Source organism: Colletotrichum gloeosporioides, assembly GCF_011800055.1.
Source record: "Colletotrichum gloeosporioides strain Lc1 chromosome Unknown consensus_3, whole genome shotgun sequence".
Taxonomy (NCBI): domain Eukaryota; kingdom Fungi; phylum Ascomycota; class Sordariomycetes; order Glomerellales; family Glomerellaceae; genus Colletotrichum; species Colletotrichum gloeosporioides.
Window position 1 is genome coordinate 194,562 of NW_025544648.1, and position 16,072 is coordinate 210,633.

The 16,072-nt window shown below is 56.9% G+C and overlaps 5 protein-coding genes across 5 annotated transcripts; 3 read left to right on the forward strand and 2 right to left on the reverse strand.

Moving 5' to 3' along the window:
• Positions 1-352: 352 nt before the first annotated feature.
• GCG54_00015587 (uncharacterized protein) lies at positions 353-3,033 on the reverse strand (the record flags this gene model as incomplete). The annotated part of the gene is made up of 3 exons (XM_045415368.1): positions 353-758; positions 828-1,652; positions 2,249-3,033. 3 exons carry the CDS (start codon positions 3,031-3,033, stop codon positions 353-355), a joined length of 2,016 nt encoding a protein of 671 aa, XP_045271196.1.
• Positions 3,034-3,264: 231 nt separating this feature from the next.
• Positions 3,265-4,113, reverse strand: GCG54_00015588 (uncharacterized protein; the record flags this gene model as incomplete). The annotated part of the gene is made up of 1 exon (XM_045415369.1): positions 3,265-4,113. One exon carries the CDS (start codon positions 4,111-4,113, stop codon positions 3,265-3,267), a length of 849 nt encoding a protein of 282 aa, XP_045271197.1.
• Positions 4,114-6,144: 2,031 nt separating this feature from the next.
• On the forward strand, positions 6,145-6,808 carry GCG54_00015589 (uncharacterized protein; the record flags this gene model as incomplete). Its single annotated transcript, XM_045415370.1, has 2 exons — positions 6,145-6,292; positions 6,354-6,808. The coding sequence occupies 2 exons, from the start codon at positions 6,145-6,147 to the stop codon at positions 6,806-6,808; spliced, it is 603 nt and encodes a 200-aa protein (XP_045271198.1).
• Positions 6,809-6,831: 23 nt separating this feature from the next.
• On the forward strand, positions 6,832-8,067 carry GCG54_00015590 (uncharacterized protein; the record flags this gene model as incomplete). Its single annotated transcript, XM_045415371.1, has 1 exon — positions 6,832-8,067. The coding sequence occupies one exon, from the start codon at positions 6,832-6,834 to the stop codon at positions 8,065-8,067; it is 1,236 nt and encodes a 411-aa protein (XP_045271199.1).
• Positions 8,068-14,909: 6,842 nt separating this feature from the next.
• GCG54_00015591 (uncharacterized protein) lies at positions 14,910-15,541 on the forward strand (the record flags this gene model as incomplete). The annotated part of the gene is made up of 2 exons (XM_045415372.1): positions 14,910-15,201; positions 15,372-15,541. Coding segments are annotated over 2 exons (462 nt in total), but the record flags the coding sequence as incomplete, so codon positions are not given.
• Between the last annotated feature and the right edge of the window lie 531 nt (positions 15,542-16,072).

Here is a 16,072-nt window from a genome sequence, read left to right on the forward strand (position 1 = left end):
GCGACGACCCCACGCGCCTCGCACCACGGCCACCAGCACCGTGGTCTCCTCCCCGTTTGGTACCACGGTCGTCTCCTCGCGGCGTTCCACCGTGGTCTCGCGTCGGCCGTCTAACGAGTATCACCAACCCAGCGAGGCGTTCACGCAGGCGCTCGAGATGCACCGCGCGGCGCAGCGGATGATGGTCGAGGCAGAGATGGCCATGAAGGAGCACGGGTTGTTCGGGTATGTTGGATATGTTCAGTAGTGATGGGATGCTAGTCTACAGGGTCGTTTCAATATATCGTTTGCCCGCTAAGTCTCCCACGCACTCTATACAAGGTTTGTATGTCCTAATGTTGAACAATTTAACTCACAGCTTCCACCACGCCTTCCTCCCCCTCTCCCTCTCTTCCCTCTCCCTCCTCCTCCTCGGTCTCCGCTCCTCCACCTCCCTCGCCTCTTCCTCCCCACCCTCGCCATCTCTCAGCCTCTGCCTCTCCCTCACTCCCACCGCCTCCAACTCATGGTCCAATACCGCAAGCGCGTCCTTCACCCGCCCAAGCAACACCTCAACCCCCTCAAACACATATCCCCCGCGTGTCCCCTTCTTCGCCTCCGCGCGTATCCCGTGTAGCGTCGCGTTGAACTCGTACACCCTTCCCGCCGCGTCCTCCAGTATCCTTGTCGCGGACTCGAGCGTGGTCAGGAGGGCGTCGCGGCGCGGGAGGAGGGGGGTGAAGAGGCGGTCGTATGCGTAGAAGACGTCTTCGGCGGGGCTGTGTGGTGTGTCACGGAGTCAACGCGGTCCTCAAGACCTGGGTGTTCAGGGACTGCAGTCGACTCACAAGGTATTCGGGTCCAAGCTGCCAACGGCGAGTTTGAACGCGCCCAGTACATCCCCTTCCATTCCCCTCGCCTGCCTTAGCGACTCCAGGGCCGATTGCAAGGGCACGGCGAGGGCGTTGTGGTCGTCCCACCAGTTGGGCAGCTGTGCCGTCACAGCGCGGAAGATGCCCTCGGCCGTGCTGTTCCACACACCCTCGCCACCACCTCCGTTCCCCTGCTGCTGTTCCTGTTCCTGTTCCTGTTGCTCCTGCGCCTGCGTGTCGATCCCCCACGCCATGAGAAGCACCGTATCCCTCAACGCAGTCACCAAATTCCCCGGGCCAGCGCGCGCGCGGATGCCTACCAGCACGCGCGCGAGGTGCCCACTAGTATCATCCAGCAGATCGACAATATCATGGCACACGTCCGCGGGGATGGCGAGGGCGCGTCCGATGGTGCACAGCTCGGTGAACTCGCGTTGCACGGCGGGGAGAGGTGTGGCGGGGGTGTTGGTGTCGAGGAGGCGGACGAGGCGGGCGTAGGGGTGGACGAGGGTGGTCAGGTTGCGGAGCGTGATCGGCCGTGGGCGCGGCGGTGGCAGTGGTATGATTTTGATGGATCGGAGGTCGGAGTAGCTCAGGACGGCGGCAAGGATGAAGGCTCCGGCGATGAAGCATGCGATGATCAGGGGGACGAGCCAGCGCCGGGCAGAGGGGTGTGATGGGACGGCGATGGGGTCGTAGTCGATGACGGTCAGGTTATCGTGGCGATGTTCGGAGTCCGGGTTGGAGGAGGAGGAGTCAGAAGAGGAGGTGTCATCGTCGAGAAGCACCTCGCTGCGGTTGCTGAAGTGGATGCGCAGGCGCCGGCGGGTGCGCCAGGAGGCATGAAAGCAGAGGGAGAGTATCTGGCGGTTGAAGGGCGGCGGGAGGGCGAGGGGGAGGTTGAGCTGGATGGCCTGGCCGGTTTGGTCGTCTTCGTTTTCGGTCTTGTTGTTGTTGTTGTCGCTGTCGGCTTCCGTCTTGTTGTTGGCGGTGATGCTACTCTTGCGGCGCCGTCTTCGTGGCGTGGTTTGCAGACCAGACGGAGGGCTGTCCGACGGGCGGCGGCTGGACTTGCTGCGCGTGACGGCCGGCATTGCATTGCTTCATCGAGGGGGAACACGACGCAGGAACTCGAAGGGAACCTACACGAGGAGGGCGGCTTATTCGTAGCCCCTGACCAAGGCTAGAGCGGCTGTCATTTCATTTCAACACGATGCAAACGGCGACGGGACAAACACACAAATTGAGGCAATCAACACATGCCACAAACATCTCGGGAAAGCAAACAATAGCATTCAGGGCTGCATAACTCTCAAAGACGCGCACAAATCTCGACATACACGGCAACGAGTCCGTAAACACATGATCCAATTAATTGACCTAACACGACAATCTACTCTTTGTTGTTCTTGGCGGTGTTCGCATCCATGGCCTCCCGCTCCATCATCGCGTGGCGGTGCCAGTGCAGCACCTTGACGCGCACCTCGCAGTCGACGGCCTCGAAGAGGTGGCTCTTTTGCTCATGCAGGACACGATCCAGTTCGGCGTCGATGTCCTGTAGCGAAGCGAACGGAGCATACAGCGGCAGTTGCTGTTGTTGGTGTTGGTGCCGGTGATCTTGGTATTGCTGGAGGACTGACGCCGCATCGTGGGGTGGCTGCGGCTGGTTCTGTGGCTGCTGTGGCTGGATAAGTGGAGCTGAGGGGCGTGGTTGGTACTGGAAGCTCTGTGGGGGGCGTTGATGTGGCTGCACCGTCTTGTTACCCCGCCACGAATCAAGATACCGCGGGTCGCGCATCGCCGCCTCCACCGTCTGACGGTCCTGCGCCGACTGCAGGCCCGGCGCTTTGCGGACGAGCTGGCCGATGTTGGTGAGGCCGGAGCGCATGATGCGTGAGGATAGGACGGAGCGTCTGTCGTCGTCGTCATCGGCATTCTTGGCGTTGATAGTGGTGTTGTTCGCGGCGTTGGCGTTGGCGTTGGTGCTGCTGAGGTTGTTGTTGTTGTTCATGTTGGTGGCCCAGTTGGTGTAGGCGTTGATGTTGGCACCCTCGCGAGCAGCCGCCGCCTGGTTCTTTTTGGCATTGAGCGCTAGATATTCCTTGTCCCTCTCACTCAACTCGCGCTTGTTCTCCAGGTACTCGGCCATCTCACGCGACGTGATGGAGTCTGAGTCTGGCATGGTGACGGTGGAGGTGAGCCTGTTTAGACAGACTTCTGCCAAAAAAGACGGAATAGATGAAGAAACGCAGCGCATCGCATTTCCAGACTCCCGCCCCTTTATGCTGTTTTTCGTACCGTACACCTTCCCGTCCAATCTCACTCTCCGAGACAAGAACCACCCACAAGACACCCAACAAAGAAGCCCACACACCTCGTCCCGTCACGCGTCTCCTAGAACCCTCCTGTCATCTCAATTTGCATCGCGCACTACCCCTCCAAGCAGCCGCTCCCAAATAGCACCCATCAGCGGCGCCTTCGCCACGCCCACCTCCCGGATCCCCATCTCCCGCACTGCGGCACGGTCCAGCGCGCCCTCCAGCACCCGCAGCTCCTCTAGGCACCGATCGCGCATCGTCTCGGCCTCCACCCGCTCTTCTGCGCCGGCATGCGCGACGCCGTGGTCGAGGAAGTCGAGGTGCACCTTGAAATCGAACAGGTTGCCGGCTGCTTCGAGCATGAGGTTGCGGAGGTCGGCGAACGAGAGGGCGTCAAGCTCCGCAGCAGCATCATCCTGCTCCTCCTCCTCCTCTGCGACGGGGGGCAGCTGCGCGCGGTGCGCAACTCGCGATCGGATCGGGGTAGGCGGTGGGGTGAGGATGAAAACATTCGAGACCGAGTCCTCCGGGCGCACCGTACCCCTCTCATCCTCATCCTCATCATCCCTACTCTCACTCTCACTCTCACTCTCACTCTCACTCCCACTCTCAACCTCCTTCTCATCCAGCGCCAACAACCGCTCCGCATCCTCCTTCGAAAAACTGACCCCATCCCACTCCTCCTTCACAAACGCCTTCGCCCACTCCTCATACACCACCTCACCATCCTCATCATACCGCCACACCCCCGCCTTCCCCAGCTCCCTGAATCTTCCCTGCAGCGCGTCCTTCATCCGCGGCACCATGAGCCGGTCGAACTCGGCGCTCCACCGCTTGGCGCCGGGGCCGGGGCGCACCATGTGCATCGCGGCCTCAACCTCGTCCATGTGCCGCGTGTGGCAGCTGCGCAAGTTGAGGGAGTGGCGGATGATGTGCTGGTTCATCGCGCGCGCGCAGCGCGGACCCCAGACGTGCCGCGTGTTAGAGGCTTTGAGGTTCCTCAGGGGTCGGCCGCATACTTGCTGGAGGGCGTTAGCTGACTGCTGGCAGTGAGAAAGGGGAGGGGGGAGTACCGTTTCGGAGTTGGATTGGCACATGACGGGCGAATGAAACCGAGATTAGATGACACCGAGATTGAATGATTGAATACGGAAATGACTGTGGTGGTGATCACCGACAGCCGAGATCTGAGATCTGGTGGTGATGATGGCAAGTTACAGACACACAAACAACAACCTACTTTCCACCCGCCTCTCTGGCCTTCTTGCGCTCTTCCCGCGCCACCCACGCCCGGAACCGCTCCATCTCTTCCTCCGTAAAACCACCTCCAATGACAGGGTTGTTGCCGCCCTTGGGGGAGACGCTGCGGCTGCGGCCCCGGCCGTTTGCGCGGTTGCGCTCCCGACCGCCTGGGCCGAACATATTGGGGCTGGTGCTGAACAAAGCCGCGGGGGTGTCTCGGGTCTCGCCAAAGTCTGGAAATGCGCCTGGCACAGTCGCAGTGTTTCCAACGCTAGGTAATGCGCTGGACACAGGGGCAGTCTGTCCAAGGGAAGGGAATGGGCCAGGTGAAGTGTATCTGCCGCCTGCTGGTGAAGAGTTGGTGGTATCTCTGCGCGTCTCTCCAACCCGAGGAAAAGGGTCGAAAGGGACAGTGTCTTGGACGGTCGGGCCAGGGCCAGGATTCAAAGGGTGAGCTGTGTCTCTGCCTGTAACTCCCAAGCGAGGGGACAGGTGAGTGACAGTGGCTGCCGTCTCTCCCACGGGGAGACATAGGTCAGTTGTCCCAATTTCTCTGCCCGGTGTCAAAGGTTTCGCAGCACCTCTGCCACCGCCTGACATCAAAGGCCTAGCGCCCGGCAGCAGGGTAGTAGACACGGGTAGCCGCGAGCCACCACCCACCAATGCCAGGGCAGGCGTCTGCTGCGTTTGCGTTTGCATGTGGCGCGGGCGACGGGGAGCAGGGGGCGCCGGCTTGACGGGCGTCGTTTGCGGGGCAACGGTGCCCACGCCACTCAGGTTCAGGACTGAGCCCAAGCCGCTGAGGTTCAGCAGGTCTGCGGCAGCCTGGGCTGCCTCATTGTCAGATTGCTGTGGTCCTGGAGCAGGCTCCGCTAACGGCTGTTCCCGATCCTGTCATATGTCAGTGTTGTCTTTGTCAAGGTGAGAGAGAACTAACCTCTGCGGCTGCGACATCCTTCTCACCCGCCTCACCCTCCTTCTCCTCCTCCACAATGGCGAGATATCCCTGTTCAACATTAGCATTTCGTCTTTCACAAAAAAAAGGGGCACCAACCTCCGTAGCATCCTTCCACGGCCTGCACGTCACAAATCCCCGGAGACTCTTCACGCTCTCCGCCCACTGCGCAGGCCACCGCTCCTCATCCTCCTCATCCGCGGCAGGGTCGTACAGCGGTTGTAGGAAGCGCGCGCGGCGTACGTGCTCGTCGGTGATGGTGTCGGCGTGCGGTTGAGCCGGGTCCGCGGCCGCGTAGCGCAGGAGCTGCCGCGCGCGCAGGTCGTAGTCGGTGGCCATCCTCCTGTTTCGTTTCGATGTGACGAGTTGGTTGACGCGGAAGGTGCTGCGAAGGGGAGCGTCGGCGGGCCAGTCTGTTTTGGGGTCGTGGTCGTGGTGTTCGGCGAGGTGGACGGGGGTGTTGGGCGTGAGCAAGTGGCGGCCCATCGATGGTAAAGCAAAGATTTGCTGATATGGGGGTGAGAAGTGAGGGTTGGAAGGGGGGGGGATTGATATATCCTCTTGGTTTTCTGCTCTTGTTTTGCCGGTCTGGATGAGGCTGACGAGAAAGCCTTGACCAGATCTGAAATGTGACGAGGCTTCTTCGGGTCGCATGTTGTTTCGGCCTGTGTCTCGTGTCTTCTTTGTCCATTGCCAACCATCGAGCAACCCGCAGCTCAAGTACAAATGCGCGCATGACTCCCTCTGTCATGCCGGGTCTCCAGTTTGCGTCACCACAATGCTCCCCCACGGCATCCCCTTCAACATCTTCGTCGCCGTCTGCGTCCTCTTTTCACTCTACCAAGGCTGGACCTGGTGCTCGACACCGCCCCCCGCCCTCGTGATTGAGATCAGGAAGCCCGCTTCAACACAGACTGTCACCAAATGTAAGACACCTCCCCCCTTCTGTTGCCCCTTTCGAGGCAACCACAGCTGACTGCCCAAAAGCAAGCGAAACCGTCACGCGAATCTGCCGCGCCTACGCCGCAATCCTCTTCGCAGTGCCCACGAACCGCCCGCCCTCGCTGTACGAATACCTCCATATCGCCGCCGCCTGCGCCCCGTCCTCGGCGCGCTCCAAGTCTTCCTCCGCCCGGCGCTGCTCCACGCACCAGATTTATCTGGCTGTCGAGGGCACGTTGATTGAGTACTTTCCTCACGGGGGTTTCTTCTCCAACTCCAACTCCAACTCCAACTCCAATCCCGATAACAACAATCGCGATACAAACGAGAACAACATAGTCCACAACAACAACGCCGTCGTGACTGCGCTTGTCACGGCCATCCTCTTTGACGAGGACACGCGCACCGTGTACGACCACCTCTTCGAGCCTTCACTCTCTGGCGGCGCGAGCGATCGGATTGCGTTTCTCCAGGAGAAGTGCGGCGAGGCGTGGCGGTAGCTTGCTTACTTGCTGCTGCAAAGATGATGACGGAAGAGGAGCTTGCGACACACAAGGCAGGCAAGGAGAGGCTCCGGGCGGAAATTCGTGCTCAGAGGGCTGCGAAGGAGGCGAAGGAGAGGCAGTTGTCGGATGCCTCTAATGTTCCCCCGCAAGAGTCTGTGTCGAAGTCTGGTGAGAGGACACAAGTCAGCACCTTCACCTCCACCAACACGTCCTCCACCATCAACACCACTATCACCAACGCCATCTTCACCTTCGTCATCGCAATCCTCTCATGGTTCTGGTCCTGGTTTACCTGGCTCCTCACCTTCCGCATCGTTTACATCCCCTTCGGTCTCTTCTACTTCTTCACCCCGGCCCTCAACACCCTCCACGCCACCCTCTGCACCGCCCTCCAAACCCTCCAGACCGACACCCACGACATGTCCATCGCCTCCGTCGCGTCCACCTTCGCCCTCAACAACCTTTGCCCGTCCCATAACCCCGAGGACCCTCTATCCTACCCCATCGCCCCCGCGCCCCATGTCCCGCGCTACGGTGATGCCCTCCCAAACCTCGCCGCCTGGGCGTCGCACGCAACAGACTTCACTCCGCTCCCGCCATCCGCCGCCGCGCATCTCACGGCGTTTGAGGGTGCCGTCCGCGCCGCAACAGCCGCCGTGTCGTCGAACCAGCGCGCAGCCCGAAACATCGCGAGGGAAAAGAGTGCGGGGAAGGTGAGGTGGTTCCACGTCGCCAAACTCAACACACCCGCCTCGGCTGCCCGCGCGCGCATCGGCAGGCTCAAAGTTGTGTTTGACGGCACGCTGCGCACCTTCAGAGACCTCGTGGAGCAGCTGGAACCGGGCAAGGTGGAGAAAGCGTTCGGGCCGGTGGAGGCGACGTGCGGGTGGAAGAAGGCGCTGGGGAAGAAGGAGAAGGCGCTGCGCGGGTTGGGGGATGGCGACGCAGACACAAGGACCGGGGAGGTTTTGGCTGTAGTGGAAGCGCAGGGGGCCGTAGCGGGAATCGCATGCGAGGCAGCCGGAGCCGAGATGAAGCAGTTGAGAGAGTTGCGGGGTCGGTTGAACAGGGGTGTTGTGCCCGGGTTGGTCGAGCTGGCGAGGGTGGTGCGCGGCGTGGAAGAGGAGGCGCAGGAGAAGGGCGGCTGGGCGACGGGCGCAGATGTCGAGAGGTGGGAAGAGGAGGTAAAGGAGCTGGCGGTGGAGTTTGAGAGGGTTGTGAAGAAGGCGTGGGATGGCTGGAATGGGGAGTAATTCGTCTTGGATTAGATCATGGGTAGAGGAGTGGTCTTTTGATATTGCCGTGTGTAAAATCTGCTTATGTAATGTGGCTTGAAGTAGTGTGTTGAAACAATAATGCAAATGCGCCACCAACCCAAAACCAACGTCTGACTTGGATGATATCGCGAAGCACTTGCATCAAGTTCATGGGACGGGACTTGAGCACTTGTCGAGAAAACGTCGAGTCTGGCATTTCGGGAGGCTGCATACATCACAGGCTGCCAAGTGAGCTTCAGTGGTCTCTGCCCTGTAAATCAGCACGCAGCCACTGACGGAGAAACGGACACCGAGTCGATGCACCAACCCTGCCAGCCACCTTTTCTTCTTCGGATGGAGGATTCAACGCGAGCGTCGCAATTGATGTGATTTTCTTCCGGCGTACGGCGTTGCTCCGTTGTGTCGAAAGCCGGCGACATCGTCATGCGTGGGAGGCAGGGAGTGCCGCCGCATCGCAGTCAAGAATAGTTTGAGCGAGAACGGCAGGACAAATGGGCCAAGCTGGCAACTCAGTGGAAGTGAGGGGAATTTTGGAGAAGAAGAATGGGTTTTGCATCCGAATTGATGGATTTGATGTTGCAGGTGAGTTGTCGCCGCGTGTTAATGTGACGCGACGCGACCTTTAGGGGGTGGGTGTTTGTGGTGCTTAGCCCTTTGAGCTTGACGGCGTGGCCACATGCTGATTTCAGCGTAGGAATCGGCAGGTGGTCGCTGAAAGTTCAGCGGCAGGACCTGGAAGCCGCTGTGCGTGAGCCAATCGGTGGCGTCAACGGGTAGGTAGGTAAGATACCTTAGGTACCTAGGTACCTTAACTAAAGGTAAGTTAGGTAGCTGGAAATGCGCTACCCACTGTACGTACCGCTACAGGTGCATGGTGGAAGCCCTCAATGGTGGGTGTGAACTCCCTCTGCCTCCACCTCAGTCAATGACCGTCTGAGAACCTGCTATCGAGAAGGAGCTCGCATCCACAATAGAGTGCATCAACACTTATTGATTTTTCTCGCCTCCCTTGAATGATACCTTATCACACGAGTGCGATTGTGAGTATTGTTCGTTCTAGTGCCACCCTTCTGAGAAGTTATACCCTTCTGACTTCAGGAGATCAACAACCCCTTTCTTCCCTTCTAAGTTTTCTTCTTCGCAGTTTGCCGCCTAGAGGCGCACCTTATTGACTGCCATATAACTCTCACGGGGAAATATTCGAGGGCCAAGATAGCCTGGGTCATAGAGAAACCTCTATAGCCACCTATAGGGGTATATAAAGAGAGTGCGAATCGCTAGGGGGTAGGTATCTCTCTCTTCACGCTACTATAACCTATTACTCCTTTAATATCAAGATATCGTTACTATACTGCATCAACACCATCTATCGCCGCCTCAAGAGCAGCAATAGCCTCCTTACAATCGCCCAAAAGAACCAGGATGAAGTGTGCAGATTTTTGCGCACACGACCTGAGATCAACAACCTTCCATTGCTAGTGCAACATCCCGGACTTCAACCCGGCTGGATGCGTTCAAGTATTGACAAGCGTGCGAATGATTCAATACCATGCGGATCAATCCTGCGTGTCAAGGGGTTTGCACTACCAAGGAACCGCAAAACGTTGCATGGAGTTTGCCCGAGTTCAAGTTGCTCAGGACCACGGTATCTGTCTATCGACGCCTCACGATCATTCATCAACGTGACGACCCGCAAGACATCACCAGATAAGTACACGCTGTGTTGGCCGCATTGGCCCAAGCATGTTCTGACGCTGGAATTCCCGACCCAAACCCCTATCTTCTGGTTAAGCGGCCAATCAAACCGGTCAAGGGAGTTTGCAGCAAGTTTCCCCTTGAACGCATCGCTTAACCTCATCGCCGAGGCACCTTATGAGATGGCATATCCCAGCTTCTGACTCTGTATCCATGTCTGTTCTTCAGGTATCCTCGTTGAGTCCCTCCTATCATCGTCAATTTGTACGGGAGTGGTGAGGGCACATGTTCGACTTGGTCCGTCTGCAATAAACGCCCGTTGTTCCACACTGCTACCATAACATCCCAGTCTTCTGACCGTTTCCCTTCATGATTCAATTTGCATATGAGGTAGCAGTGCAGTTATAGTTACCTTTGTGGCCAAACCAGCCGTCTCGGATTCACGCAAGGGCACCTGGTGATCGCGGACACGCTTCGTCTCATCGTAGGTATCAACAGTTTCGCTCCACAACTCCACCCGCGCGATCTGACATGACAACCAGCGCAATAAGCCACAAGTCTCGTTTGCCGTTATCTGCGAAATCCATAATATTCTCTCCCCGTTGCTGACTCCGGCACTGTTGATTTGAATTCTAAGCAAAATTGGGATTTCTCTTCAGCCTGCATGATGCCTTTCTCAAGGCTATGCGGGAAATTGGCACCAGCCACATGTCTGCAATGACTTAATGAGTGGAAACTTGAGCTGTTTGCAAGCTTGCTTGCACACTCTCGGAACTCCAACAGAGAATCGCATGTTAGCTAACGTCTCTGTGGCTTCTGATTATGTTGCAAGCGGGGGCCTGACGAGTTGTGCCCCCTTGACTATGTTTCTGCACCTTACTGCCCTACACGTAGAATTTCTGATGCTCCGATGTCACTAGCATGTCCATATTCGTCATTTTTGAAATGGAAATCTGCGTTGCAGATGTCCTCCGCCTCGACACAGACGGGCGTTTTGTTCCACAGCGCGTCGTTGACGAAGAGCGTCGAGCAGAAGTACCTCAAGACCAAGGGCGTCGAGATCGAGAACGCCACCAAAGCGAACAAGTAATGTTCCGTCTCCGACACGTTGAACCCCGGGCGCCAGGCCTCGTCGACAGCGTCTCGGCGATACTTGCTGAGCAGCTGGGCAAGGGCGTAACTCCAATGTTGTTCTGCTGCCGTGAGCTTCGAAGAACCATATCACACCAAGATAAAAGCCAGCCCGGCGATAGGCTGTCTCAGCGGCATCAATCTGAGCCTTGCTGATGGACGTGATATCGTTCGTGACCGTATTGGTGCTGATTCCGTTAACGACATCGGTCTTGATGCTCATCGGCTGGCTCGCCCGGATGGACGTGTGGAACCCGTGATGTCGACGTCGCAGTCCGCCTGACGAGCCTCGGCCTGAATCTGGGCGTTGCGGTCGGTGTCCCGTCTCGTTGGCACCGGAATTCGTATCGGCAGGTTGCTCGCCAGCTTGCATGTGTGCCAGTCATACTCCTCGCTGAATTCCGCCTCTCTTTCATTGTGAGTCTTTTTTGTCAGGTAGTTACCATAGCCTTCGAAAGAGGTGATCGCGGGCTACCAAAATGGGAGTTTCAGCGTGGCAGTCTGGACCGATGACAGAAGACAGGGCTTTCTGAAGGCGCACTTGACGAAGAGCAGGCGGTGGTTTGGAAGGGAAGGCGGAGGGGAGGCTTGACCTGAAATTTTGGATGATTGGGAAGTTATTGCCGGCCAGCACTTGGGGCAGGTCACTTTCCGCTGGACCATCTTTGAAAGGATGGACTTTAGCATGAGGAAAGAAGGAAGGCGGACACTGAGGGAGGCCTCTGTAGGGATCACGGAAGCAAAGTCGTTTCGACGCTGCCCTGAGAAACACCAACACTTCCAAAAACTCTGGGCTTATGTTCGCTGTGATTGCGCGTCTAGCTGTGAAGACATCCTCACGCTCTAGCCCGGCGTTTAAGTGCACTTCCCTTGGGTTTGAGTTCGTGGGCGGCTGGAGCGAACCCTTTTTACGCGAGGTCGACAGCGAATTTCGGTGTCGATGATGTCCCCCTCAAGGTCGGACAGCAAGGCAGCATCGATGCTGAGGAGGTTTATGAGCTTGCGCTGGGACTAGGCCTTGGTTATAAAGAGGTTCCAGGGTTCACAAGGTAAGGTGAGAAGGACACGCATGCCTCTTGAATCAGCGGCCCGGCAGCTGTGTTGTATTTGCTGTTTCTGGGTGGGACTGGCTGGTTCTCAAAAGGCAGTCAAGCATTTCTGTACCTACCCAGCCAAGCCATGAAGTTGCAGCTCTTCAGCTCCTCCCTGCCGCTTCATGCTCCTACCCAGCAAACTCCAAGTCCCGGGCTGGTTCTTCCCCCAGCACAATCACCACCGGTCGCATGGTCTTTTGGCTTTCCTTCTCCCTTATGCCAAGATCTCCCGCCGCTTAAATAAAACGGTGCAGTCCATCAGACTTCATCCATCCATCCATCCCAACCAGACGACATCCTCCCAGTCCCCTCGACTACTACGCACCGTCAATCTCGCTAACGTCTCTCAGGACTGACGGCATAGGGGTATTTTGCACCGTTCCAGACCTTTAAGTTCATTTCTCTGACCCATCTCTTGTGCAGATGCCCAAACTCAGAACCAGCCCCTCCAGACCCCTCGACACAAGCAATGCATGACGAATCAGCTCCCATTCGGACTCAACTCCTGCGAATGAGCTTCGTGATGTTCCCCTGACAAAGAGGCGGAAGAAGCAGATCCATGGGAGTCCGGCGAAACAGAAAGAGGGATGGCTACTGGTAGCCTCAAAGCCGCCCCCAAACGGAGGAAGAAGAAGGATTCAGATGCGCCAGGAGGCGATGAGACTGTTGCAATCCCAGTGCAACGGTTTACGACGAAGAGGACTCAAGCTGAAGACGACGAGAACAGAAAATCCATGCCTGTGATTCCTGCGGTCTTCCTGAACAGGTTTGTGCCGTTGCTGATCTCGGTGTTCCTGGGCGCTGACCAGAAATTCAGATGCGGCCCCTGGGGAGCAGCTTTCTCGTCTCAGCAGCCTGATGAGGATTGCAGGACTAGCATTTGAGAATGGCGGAGGCTGTGGATGTGGACGAGCTTGAAGTGGCTGGTATTGGGTGTTTGGGGAGATGGATGGAGTTGGTCTGCGGACATGAGGAGGAAGTCATTGCTTTGGTGTCTAATTATTCAATCCACGATGCCTATAATCATGCTGTCTGACGCGAACAATCCGAAGAAGATGAATTGAGACGGGAATTCTGCTTCTTCAACCCTACCGAAGCCACCACTGTACAAGCTGCGGGTGCATCGTGCAAAGCAGAAGTATACCTTGACATGTTAGTCACGACACCAGTCGGTTCTGGGCGCAATGGCGGGGGCTGAAGATGCACATACGTGACCTTTCTTCAACGCGCAGCAACTTACGGGTGGGTGACGGTGGGTGCCGGTGGGAGGGGGGGAGAAGTGCTGACGAAAAATCGGCAGGAGAAATTATGCCAGCTCAGCTGCCACAGATCGATTGAATTTTGTGTAGCACCTTCCGAGTTTTGTGTTTTCCCGTGACTGGCCCACGCACTTTCCGTCGTCGCACCCTCGCATGCGGGCTGGGAAGGTGCTGTCTTGTTTGTCTTTCTGCTTCTCTGTGGGTCGTTGTCTCTTGCTTCGAGTTGGTTCTCTCCTTCTTTCCTTCTAACTTTCTTGTGAGAGCCGGGATGGTGCTTTCTCTGTTGGGTTTTTCTACCCTGTCACGTCACCTTCCCTCATCCCCCTCGCTCGAGTATTCTTACCCTGGAAAACCAAATCCCCTCGCCCGAAAGACCATTTCCAACATCCCCTCGCCATGTCTCTGTCCCCTTTTCTCGTCAAACAAGCATCAATCTCAACGCCAGTGCATCATCTCGCCTTTCAGCTGCTCATTTCGAGGCCGCTCTTTGCATCAAGTCCACACCGTAAAATTCTCCATCCTTACGAATGTCGCTCTTGGAACGAGCCCCACCCAACTTCTGTCCCCCCATGCCGCGAACCACAGAATTATGACAGCGATGGACGTAGTCCTCTCTGACGACTAATACCGTCCACTTCCACTGCACTCCTTGCCATAGGTCAGCTACTCGTGTCGCATTTTCCGGTTATCCCACTCGACTAACCTCGTCGAGGTAGCCCCAACGGGATTGGGAGTCGGTCATACCGGAAGCTGATGCTGCAGCGGAAACAGCTGCTCGAGCAAATGCCCGCGAAGGAGTCCCTGTCCAGCCGCAGACCACCATGCCAGCCAGCTCCATCAGGATGCTCAGCAGAATGATCTCTGACGTAGCAATCATAGCTGCTGCCGCCATCGTGGCGAGTCTGATGCAATCTATTCGCAGACCGAACTACACCTCACAGGGCTACTTACATCCAATCGAGACCGCCATCCACAGAGGACGCTCACCAGGCACGCATCCAAGCTCACTTCGCAACAACACCCAAACATCACCTGGAACAAAGCGACATCGAAGTCTCGACCAACATCTCCAAGGTTGGTGTTTTCAAACCCCGACCTTTCTGGAAGTCGATTCCGCTCTACCCAGATTAGTCCTCTTCCTACATCTTGCGCTGGATCTAGGTGTATCCGCTCGCTCCGCTCATTGAGAACGCGCTGACACTGATGCAGGGAGGACAGCCTCGTTTCCACGCTATGAATGGGTGTCGAGTTCTGTTCCAGCCCTTCAACATCGATCTGGAAATTCAGGATTCAACCATCGCATCCCCAAAACGCGTGGATCATCATGGCGTGGCACCGCGGCACTTTAGTGTCGAGCTTCTGCGTTGGCGATCTACGACGATGCACGCACTGCTCTGAAGGATAGACTCACGGGTGTACGTGTTGAACACAGACGTTCTTCAAAGCCATCTAGACTTACGCTATTCCAGATCATCCGTGACTGCATCACATATGTCGAAGCGTTTTGCCAGCCGGGCAGTGTCAGTTGGCTATCCGGGCAATTTTGAGTACCGCGGAGCTAAGACGATCACTATCTTCGACCATTGTACGTGTCAAACACAAGTGTTCTTCATGGCTAGCTTGACTGACGCATTGCCAGGTCACCGGTGGCTATTATATCACATACGTGGAATACCGCGGTGCGAAGACCATCACCATTCACGACGTGAGTTTCTCCCACCTTTGGCCTCCCCTTGCGCTTCTCGCCAGATGCCCCCCTCTGGGGGCCAATTGGAATCTCACGCTGAAACAAATCCAGGCCATTCACTCCCTTCGCCGCCTTGGGGCACCAATCTACGGTTTCGATCCCGAGACCTATCACCCCAACAACAAGGCTCAACAAGCTAGAGAAATTCACCTCCTTCGCCGACTTGAAGCACCTATCTATCTTCGTCGTCTTTCGTTTTCTCTACTATTGTCATTCTCATCGAAGTATCAGGTACGCTACGATTGAGGTCGTGGCGGTGACTGCCCGGCTAACTAAATTCGTGTCGTGCACCGCGGTGATAGGACGATCACCTTTCAAGACGTGGGGCTCTCCCAACTTTGGCTTTCGCCTGAGCTTCAAGCCGGACGATCATTCATTCCCTCCGCAGCCTTGGGGCGCCCATCTACGGTTTCGAGACCGAGACCTATCACCCTACCAAGAAGTCCCAAGAAGACTCAATTGACCATTCCTGGCCCATCGCGTCTTTCAGCACGCCGAGATCGTTTGTCGAGGTGCTGGCATGAGGATGGGGGCTGCGCACCACACTTTGCACTTTCCGACAAGGGTGAGAGGGCATCGCTAATGTATCAAGATGGTTTAGGCTCAGAAATTTGTAGCCAGGTGTGAACAGAATGAATGCATTAGAATCGCAACACACCTATACATCACCGATGCTTTGTTCACCAGTGACTGCCAGGTCTGACAACTCGCAGCCGCCGCTCTGGCAAGTCCTCAGATGCCGGCCCATGGAGTTGAGGCCATCGTTGAGCAGCGGCACCTCGTTGGCTCAAGTTGCGTGGTATCGGCGCTCGTTTCGGGCAGGGATGGGTGGGAGAGGACCATCGTCCATGGCTAGCCGCAAGTCCCTCGGCCCCGCGACGTGAATGCTGGCTGTTCCGTGATGGGCTCCGTCATCATGTCTGCCCGCGAAGAAGTGTTCCCACTGACACCGACCGAAATGAATGTGCCACGTTGCGCAACAGATGTAGAAGCATGTCTGCAAGGAATGGTCTCAGAAATGACTGGACATTCAGCCTGCCTTGATGACGATTGGC